Here is a 10,243-nt window from a genome sequence, read left to right on the forward strand (position 1 = left end):
ATTTACATTAATTTGATCAGTTAACAAATTAAATACTTAATGATAAATAAATTAGTGTCTTAAGAGTGTTGATTAATCAAAAAGTATTATCAATATACCTTTATCATGTTTTATAATGTAATTTTATATTAAAATTCTATAAATATTAATTTCTTAATCAGTGTCTATTGATTGGAAAGACCATACTTAATTTATATCCCTAATAATGAAGATGCCGAACATTCTCATGTCATGCACATGGAATGTGATCTGTTTGAATCAACATCTAGTACATTCAGATCATTAATTACTAACATTGCGTCTCTTTCTCTTGCCTCTCAATCTCTCTATCTTTAGTTAAGTTACATAAAATCTTCACGAAATATCTGACAGAACTTAGCCATGGACATGACACATAATTAGAGCATTAACTTGTGACATAGATTGCCCGCTAACACTTCACCACGCATGGAATATTTGCTTCATAATGTTTGGATTGTGGTTTGAATGATTGTGATTCACGCTTCCTTTAACGTTACAAGTTGTAACATCTGCAATAAATTCACATTTATAGTTTTTTTCCAATGTGTTTCCAAACATGCACTTAGCTTATTTTTTCATAGTTCCAGCACCACAACTGCAAATAAAAGAAAAGGGTGAAGAAAATATTAGTCAAAGTTTTTTAATGCCGTTTATGATCTTAGAATAAAAATGAACAAAATAAAATATAAAGATGACATACATTCAGAGTCTGTTGTGATCCAATTTCCTTTTCTACAAGTGATATTATGGCCAGTTTCTTCAGGAGGGATGGATATAGTGGAAGTTGCAATTTTGCTTTGTCCATTTTTGGCTGAGGAAGCTATTGAGATAGCTGAGTAGGCAGAGGAAGTGGTGGAGCAGCTTTCCACATCCCATCTGAAACTGATCTTGGGTGAGTCACTGCAAACTTGATCATCATCTGGAACTGCTTTCAGAGTTCCACGTCTTCGAAACATTAAAACCTGATAACAATTCCACCATCAATTCAACTGAGGAACTACTAAGATTAAGAATGAGTTTTACCAAACATCTTAAACTAGATTTTTCAGTATTGTTTTGTGAACTAAAGGGGTGGCTTATTTCCTTCTTTCAATTCCTTTTCGCTAATTATTGTAGGTTGGCTGTTTGATTATTATGACTACTTAATTTCTTTTTGTCCTAATGTCAGATGTCTCTAAATCAAAAAATTTCAAGACTAATATCTGCTTATGATGATTTGTAATTGTCACTGACACGAGGGAATATGACCACATAATTTGGCTATAATAGTGACACATAACAATATTATAAATAATAATCTATAGATTAACTAAAATTTAAATATATTTTTAGTTCTTATATATTTTATTAAAGTTTTTGTTTTTGTTATAGTTTTGGTCATTATCTATTTTGCAACTTAGGCGTTTTGATTCCTTTTATTAACGTGGTCACACAAATAATTGACACATATCAACTTCTGATCAGTCAGTCATATCCTCCTTTAGTACTCGTTGAGGAACAAAAGGACTAACTTTGAAAAAAAAAATCAAAGATTAATATCATACAAATAAGTTTAGAGAGATTTAAAAAATTGTAAAAATGTGGATATTAAAAATGTATTTTAGATTTTTTTTATGTGAGTCTGAGAAGACCCAAATCTAATATAGCAATATTATTAAATCCTATAATTTTTAATAAAAAATTATTATTTATTTATTTCTTTATTATACAGATCTTTAAAAAACTCCATTTAAGCCGTAAATGAATTATCTCACTACACATGGTATTCTGTGCCATGTATCTCATGCATACAGGGTAGAAAATAATCAAGGATCATTGAAGATTACCTTTCTTCCATTGAATTTTCCTCCTTTCTCTGTCTTCGCAGAAGCAGCCCATCTAAGTAGCTCTTTCATTCTGGACATTGGCTTTTTTTTATCCACCTTGGTTTGGTCTTTAGTTTCTGTGGTATCACATTGGTCATTTCTTTCAGCTGAGGATGGCAATGGTGCCTCAGTTATGGGCAAAACCTTGTTTCCAGCATGAGCAGCTGAATCTGCCTTGTTAACAATTCCTAATTCTCGGGATGATTCTTCTCTCTTCATCTTCATGAAGTAGAAAAATTCCCTTCTATTGAAGCTTCTCACTCTCTTCAAGTTGAGGGTGCTGTAAAAGAAAGCTTTTGGAATAATGTCTTTTCTATATAGAAAAGTGAATATCTTTAAGTTCTTGCACCCAAGCTTGCTCCATTTGTTTCTCCTTGTTCTTTTATTTGATCTATCACGCTTGAGTAGATTTATCTCTTTCCCTTCATCATTTTGTTCTGAAAAAATCACCAAAATAAATAACAAATATTAGCATTAAAATGTTTGTATATCAAAATAAAAAAAGTAAGTTTTAGTTCATTTCTAGAATATGACTAATAAGAAACAAGCATTAGTTAAGGAACTTGCAAGAGTCAATCTTATTCTTACCACTGATATCTTCCCTTTTGGGAGGAAGATTGTTGGTGCTTCTCTTTCTTTCTTGTTCATGTGCCCCTTTGAAGAGCCATTGAAGAATCTGCTAGTACACACCAATAGAGTTATTACCTATTAGCTTTGATGTGAATAATGCATGCTGCAGTGCAGATTCCAATATATATATAAATTATCATCACATAACAAAGCATACCTGCATGCCTATAGTGGATCCTTCGTTCCCACTTTATATAATATAATTAATATATATATATATATATATATATATATATATTTTGTGTTAGTGGGTGTGTGAGGTGACTGTATTAGTCAAATGAACAGCACTGCAGATCTATCTGTGATGTCTGGATGCAAAAGATTCCTGTCTAGTCTATGAGGCCTTGGTGAGATGAAGACAAAGAAAATTGCAGTGAATCTAAGGAAGATGGTGAGACAACTAGGCGGTGAACGGGGAATAGTTGGCCTGTGATTCGTAGTAACATGGGCCTTATTATATATAACATGATCAAGTGGCACATATTAAGATAAAGGGTCTTAAAATTTAATTAAGAAACAATGTGTTTTTGTTCAGCCTCTGCGGCACTGTTCTTGGCCATACATTTTTGTGTCACTTATATGTTTGGACCCCAGCTTATATGGGCCACTAATTGGAGACTTACTTAATATAGTAGTTTCAAATGAAGATCTTAACTTGAGGTAGTACTATTATTTGATGCCAAATGCTCAAATTTTGAAGCCAAGATGAGCAATAATCCTCTTAATAATGCTTAAAATAAAAGCTACATACAATATGGTAAAAATAATTGAATGAAACAAGTAATTTATCAGTAAAAAGTCAAATTGTCAATAGGTCGACTCAATCGTTTTGGTTTTGATGAAACAGGATTACTTAATCCGTGTTTGAATTGTCGTTCATTTTTCATGTCAACGCATGAGCTATATCTTATAACGTGGGACTGAATGTACATAGAATTAAAGCTTGTTTGTTTAAAAAATTAAATTTACTTTACATGTTTGTATATAAAAAAATTCTGTTCAGTGCTAACGCTGTTTAAAACGGAGGTATAAAGAGGCCCCTAATGATCTCAATTACAATGTCATCATGTACTTATCTTTTGAGCCATGCCCATGTATCAACATGGCTTTTAAGTTTCAAATTTCATGACATAGGAATCTACATATCGTGAATACCGTGCCACAATGTGGCACAACATTAGAAAACATTGGATGCTCAATCATTGAAAGCAATTATAAGCTGTCATGGAAATTTATGTAAACAATCAGCAAAATGTTATGCAATGAGAGAAAAAACGGATAAGATATTATTAAAAATAAAGTTTCCTTGGTAGTGAGATAGATAAATACATACAAACAGAACATCTTATTCAATACTTTATAATAACGAAAGTGCCCCATATTTTGGGGGGCACATGGAACTAGAACATAAAATATGATTAAGAAACGAAATTTGTCTGCACATGATGCTTCGTGGGGTGGTGATCACTGATCCATTGGTGCTGTATAGCATGGTCCTAGTATGAAGTTGCTCATGTGAAATTTTAGTTTAAGATATGAACCCAAAAGTTACACACATATTGCAGTCAAGCATGTGGGGCTTGCAGAAGATATTTAGTCAGCGGTGAATTTCTGTGGGTACAAATTGGGGAACCATCAATGTCACATGGGGTGAGCTAGGCACCAGAATTTAAAAGTGCAATTCAGGACAATCACACAAGGATCTAGAAACCCCATTTTGTTAATGTTCTTTTATTTTCTTCATCAAGTGTTTGAGCCTTGAGGTTGGTTTCATTTCAAAACATAAACGATAACTTTGATTCCGATCCATGAGCATGTTGAAACATTTTAAACACAGGCTCCACTGTGATGCAACATAACAACACAACGCATAGAAGTCACGTACCTTCATAAATTAAAATAAGACATTTTTCAGGAGGGAGTTAATTTGTTATTTTTCTCTTTATGTCACACTTTTATGTGTACGGGGTTTAACACACATTTTGTCTGTTATGCTATGAAATTTATTATATTTTATTTATTTTTTAAGGATAGAGATATGTTAAAAAAGACAACTACATTTTATTCCTCATGCTTTCTAAGTTCAAAGACACTTTTCTTCGTGTTACGACCTAGAGATGTTAACGTGGCTTTAGGCTCATAATTCACTCCACAATTTCAATTTGTTTTAAGTTCTATATATAATGAGCTTATTTTGCTTCTAAGCCTTTTATATATATATATATAATTAACTAGGGTTAGCTCATTATTTTTTAGAGAATAATTAATAAATATTATACTATTTTTTAGTAAAAAAAATATATGTATTTGTTTATTATTTTTATTAAATTATTTATTTAAAATTAATAAAAATTTATATTTTAAATATAAAAAATATGTTTTTAAATTTTTTTTATCAATTCTATTAAATTAAGATCAATCAAAATTTAAATTTATGAATATTTATTAATTTTTTTAAGTTTATAAATTTATTTTCTGCATTTATAAATTTAGCAATATTAAATATCATATGTTTATGATTTTAATAATGATAATGTTGCATTTAATTTTTTAACATATTAAATTTTATTTAAATAAATAATTTTGAGCATTTTCATATCAAATGACTTAACAAATTTAACTAAGCTTTTTCATTGTCAATTTTGTGTGTGTATTGTCATTTTAAAAATATTTACTGTACATACGATATTTCTAAAATAATTTTATAAAAATAAATAAATAAACAAATTTTTATAGAGTAATTAATGAATATTATATATTTTTAGTAAAAGACACATTTGTTTATCATTTTTATTAAATTATTTTATTTAAAATTAATTAAAAATATTTTTTTAAAAATAAAAAATTTATGGATTCTATCAAATCAAGTTATTTCACCTTAAAAATAAACTCTATCATATTAAGATGAGTTAAAATAAAAATTTATAAATATTCATTAATTTTTACTAAGTTCACAAGTTACTTTTCTGTATCTATGAATTTTGTAATATTAAGTATTACAAGTTTACTATTTCTATGATGATGTTATTGTATTAATTTTTTTAATACATTAAATTTTTAAAATAAATTATTTTCAATATTTTGATAATACATGACTTAACAAATTTAGCTAACTTTATTTTTCATTGTGAGTTTTGTATCTCTATTGTGACTTTAAAAATATTTATTGAACATGTACTTTTTTAAAATAATTTTATAAAATAAATTCATAAAATATAATAATATAACAATATTAAAACATAAAAATTTTATAGTTAATACTCAAATAAAATTATAAAATAATATTTTAAAATTTATTTATAAAATTATGTAAATAAAAGATGTTACTATAATTTAATAATTATCAATAATACAAACAAAAATTAGATAAATATATAACTTAATTTGATAATAAATTATTATATTTTATTTAATATTATTTAATAACTATAATTCGTTTTAAATATTTAATATTATATAAATTTAATTATTCTTCATATATTTTTAAATAATTTTATTTATTTATAAGTTTATAGTAAAAAATATATTATAGAAAATAAATATTTTTAATGGATTATGATATATTTTTTTTAAAGGTAATTGGTGTCTGAGTTAGTTCTAGTTTACTTAATTCTATAGACTTTTTAGCCTAATGAAATTTTGATATGATAGACATTTTAGCTCTAACTCACATGAGTTAAGGTTAAACTAGTTAATACATACCCATTTGACACCTTTAATATGACTCAAATAAAATAAATTTTGTAACACCCCGAGTTTTGTAATAGTATTTTGTTTATTAATATAAATACGTGAATTACTATTGAATGTGCGTTTGACTTGTGTGGTGATGTGAATATGTGTATAAATAAATATAGATGTGTATATATTTGTATATTATGGTTGAAATCTGAGTGTGGACTTGTGATTGGACTAGAATTGATTGAAAATGTAGGCTAAGCATGTGTTGCAAGGACACTCTCGCTGTAGCGAGAAGATCCTGGGAAAAAGGTGTGCATTTGTGGTGTTCTTGCTGTAGAGAGAGTAGTTTCATTGCAGCAAGAGGGCAACAGAGGAAGTGCATTTTCTGGGTGCAATCTTGCTGTAGCGAGAGAGTCTCGTTGTAGTAAGATTATGCAGAAATTAGAGTGCAATTTGGTCTAAGATTTTTCTTGTAGGGAGAAGGGGTCCTGTTGTAGCGAGAATATCGCGATTCCTAGGGTATTTGAGGGGTTTAGGGTTCAAAAAATTCATTTCCCACTTTTCCTCTCATCCTTTCTTCGATTCTCTCGATCATCAACCCATTTTCACTGATTAAATTGCTTCCAAAACCATTTGTGCGCTAGATTGAAGATTGGAATCGCGTTTGAAATATTTAGAGGTAAGTTTAAAGAGCTAGGGTTTACGTTTTTCCATCATTTCTCGGTTCTCTTTAGTTTCTCATGGAATTCTTCCATGTATTTAGGACGAAGCACTGTGTGGGGGAAGGTTTTCTACCGTTATTTCGTATTGGGTCTTCAATCCAAGGTAAGGGGGACTTTACCCTATCTCTGTGCATTAAAATTCGTTATATTGTTGTGTGTTAGAATATGATTGAGATAGAATGTAAGAACATGTGTGTTTTGATGGACATTTTGTGTTGAGCATGATATATTAGACGTTGGCTGATATTGAATGATGAAATGACTTTATTTGCAATAGGGTGGTAAAGGAAATTTTGTATGAATTTGATATGGTAATTATTGGGGATGTGTGTGATGAGATGAATTTGACTGTGATGAGAATTGTGTGATAAATTACAATATGGATGAAATATCGGACATGCCATTAGTTGATGATGAATAATGTGAAATGATTAAAAATATGTGTGAATGACATGATGGTTGTGTTTGAATATGTTGAAAAACTATGAATGATTACAACGATACACTGGGGTGTGGAAGATGAGGGCAGTAGGAATACTTTGGAGAAGAAAGAGTAGTAGTGACACCAACAGTGAGCGCGGGTGTAATACCTTAAATTTAATTTCAATAAATAAGGAATTTCGCAAATTTTTGAAATAATAAAATTTGCATTTTCAATTCAAGTTTCATCAACCGTTTCAAATAAAGAAAAGGGAGTTACAAATTACATCAAACAATTGCTACAAGACTTATTTAAATATAACAGTTTTTGAAATAATATCTTAAGTCTTATAGCAGTTCCATCCACCCCTTCACTGAGTCCGATGTTGATCGTCTTGATTACCTGAAAAATAAATGTAAGGGTGAGTACTCTACACTGCCCAAAAATACACAGTCAACATAGAGTCTCACCTCAAGTACATTTCCAATACATTAAACAAATACAATCATAGGTAGCATTATCACACAGCTCATGTCAATTTAACACCGATGCACTCACGGCATCGGCAACATTTCACATCCATAAGTACAATTCATAAACCCGTGCATACGCACGCCAGCTACACTCAATGTTGCACTATGATCACATATTTACATCATGAATGGTCGCCGGTTACTTCCGCCTCACAGATACCACATGGGCAGTCAAGGGTCGTTCAGCAAAGATAGTAGTCAAAGGTCTAGTCAGGAAGAGAGAGTGTGGCCTGTGATGCATCCGTTCCATAATCGGTGTCACCACCACTCCTTCTTCTCCAAGGTATTTCTATTGTCCTCATCTTTCACACCCCAAGTGTATCGCTGAACCATTCAAAGCACATTACAACGGCGCTAATACGCCTCAGTCACACATGCAATATTCATGCTTCACATGGCACACAACCCACATTTCATTCATAATATACGACACTAGGCTCACATTTCATTTCACAGATCACAAAACATAACCTACAATTATCCATTCATATTACACGGCCCTCGGGCCCACATTTTTTACAACATTCATTCAATATATATATACGGCACAAGTGCCCCATTCACAATGCTCTGGATACAAGCCCTCATTCTATCTCACAACATCTAGCATATAATTCACATTCATTAATTTCGAGTAAACACCCTTTCCCCAGTCCACACTTACACATAATATTCATATATCACGGCACATGGCTCACATCATATTTCACATCAATTTCTTACCTTATTACTTAACCACATCACTATATTCCACAGATAAACAACAATCACATACATTTGAGATAGGGTAGAGTCCCCCCTTACCTTCGATTGAAGACCCGCACTTGGAATCAACCTTGGAAGTGCTTCTCACATGGTTTTAAGCCTAAAACACATGGAAGGACTCCATGAGAGTCCAAGGAAACCCAGAAATAGAGAAAAAGGGATGAGAAATAGAACCCTAACCATTAAAACTCACCTCCAAGTGTTTCCCACATGGATTCAACCTTCAATCAAGCTCTCGAATGGCTTTGGAGGTAATTAATCGGTGGAATAGGGCTTTGGGTCGAGAGGATCAAAGAGATTTGGGAGGGAATTTGAGAAATGAATCTCAAATTCCTAAACCCCCTTTTTAAAACCTTTCTGATCGCGACACTCTCGCTGCAGCGACGCCCTCTGTCGCCACAGCGAAAATCACAGACGAAACTGCACCCTGCTTTCTGCAGAATCTTATTACAGCGAGATTGAACCCAGAAATGCAGTATCCTCTGTTGCTCTCTCGCTACAGCGAGGAGACAATAGTTTCGTCCTTTTCTCCAAGAGCCCTTTTGCTACAGCGAGAATCTATTCGCTGCAGCGAGAACACTCTGCACCATATACTTAGTCTATTCTTTTTAGTTTAATCTAGTCATGCATACACACACATATATATACACACATTTACAACATATATTCAAATACACACACACACACACACACACACACACACATATATATATATATATACAGTAATTAATATTACCACAATTTGGGGCGTTACAGCAGGTGCACCGCAGGCCACACACTCTCTTCCTGACTCGACCTTTGACTAACACCTTTGCCAAGGAACCCGTGACTGCACACGTATCCTTGAGTTGGGGGGCTAACTGGCAACTATTCATGGTGTAAAACTGAATATGTTCCTGAGGTTGAGAGCGTTAAGAATCTATGATCACAGTGCCACAGTGAGCATATCCAACGTGCGGTAAGCGCACATGTGTGTGGAATATTTGGAATATTGAAAAAGCATGAATTTATGTTGTTTGATAAATGATTTGAATTATGTTAGAAATGTGTGGAACATGCGAGGTGAGTCTCTATACTTGGTGTGTGTCTGATAGTGTAAAGTACTCACCCTTACATTTATTTTTTAGGTGGCTAAAAGATGATCAGTACCAGGGTCAATGAAAGGGATAGATGAAACTGTTATAGGACTTAAAAAAATTTATTTTAAAAACTATAATGTATTGATAGGTCCTGTAGCAATGATTGATTCAAAATTTATAATCCATTCTTATTTGGAATACTTTATTGAAACTATGTTTTGAAAACTATTTGAATGAAATTGTTATTATTATTCTCATTTATTGTGAAATTAATTTACTTAAAAAAATTTAAAAATTAAATTAAGGTGTTACATACTCAAACTAAGATTTTTTTAGAAGGAATAGATTTGAAAAGATTGAGGTAAATTAAAGTAAAATGGAAAGAGACGTATTCATATAAGAGGTATATTTAACCATAAGAGGGAGTAAGTGAATGAAGTTAAGATAACATTCATAATTGAAAAATAATTACAAAGATAAATTTATCTGATTGGATTATTTGAATACTCTTTTATATTGCTTCAAA

General features: G+C 31.3%; 1 protein-coding gene across 1 annotated transcript; it reads right to left on the reverse strand.

Annotated features, from left to right (window-relative positions):
- Nucleotides 1-301: 301 nt before the first annotated feature.
- Nucleotides 302-2,930, reverse strand: LOC113863422. Its single transcript, XM_027496993.1, has 5 exons — nt 2,674-2,930; nt 2,475-2,562; nt 1,848-2,323; nt 722-983; nt 302-616 (listed from the first exon to the last, which is right to left on the reverse strand). The coding sequence occupies exons 1-5, from the start codon at nt 2,677-2,679 to the stop codon at nt 597-599; spliced, it is 852 nt and encodes a 283-aa protein (XP_027352794.1). The 5' UTR covers nt 2,680-2,930; the 3' UTR covers nt 302-596.
- Nucleotides 2,931-10,243: the final 7,313 nt, after the last annotated feature.

Source organism: Abrus precatorius, unplaced genomic scaffold (genome assembly GCF_003935025.1).
Source record: "Abrus precatorius isolate BTA unplaced genomic scaffold, Abrus_2018 Scaffold3, whole genome shotgun sequence".
Lineage (NCBI taxonomy): Eukaryota > Viridiplantae > Streptophyta > Magnoliopsida > Fabales > Fabaceae > Abrus > Abrus precatorius.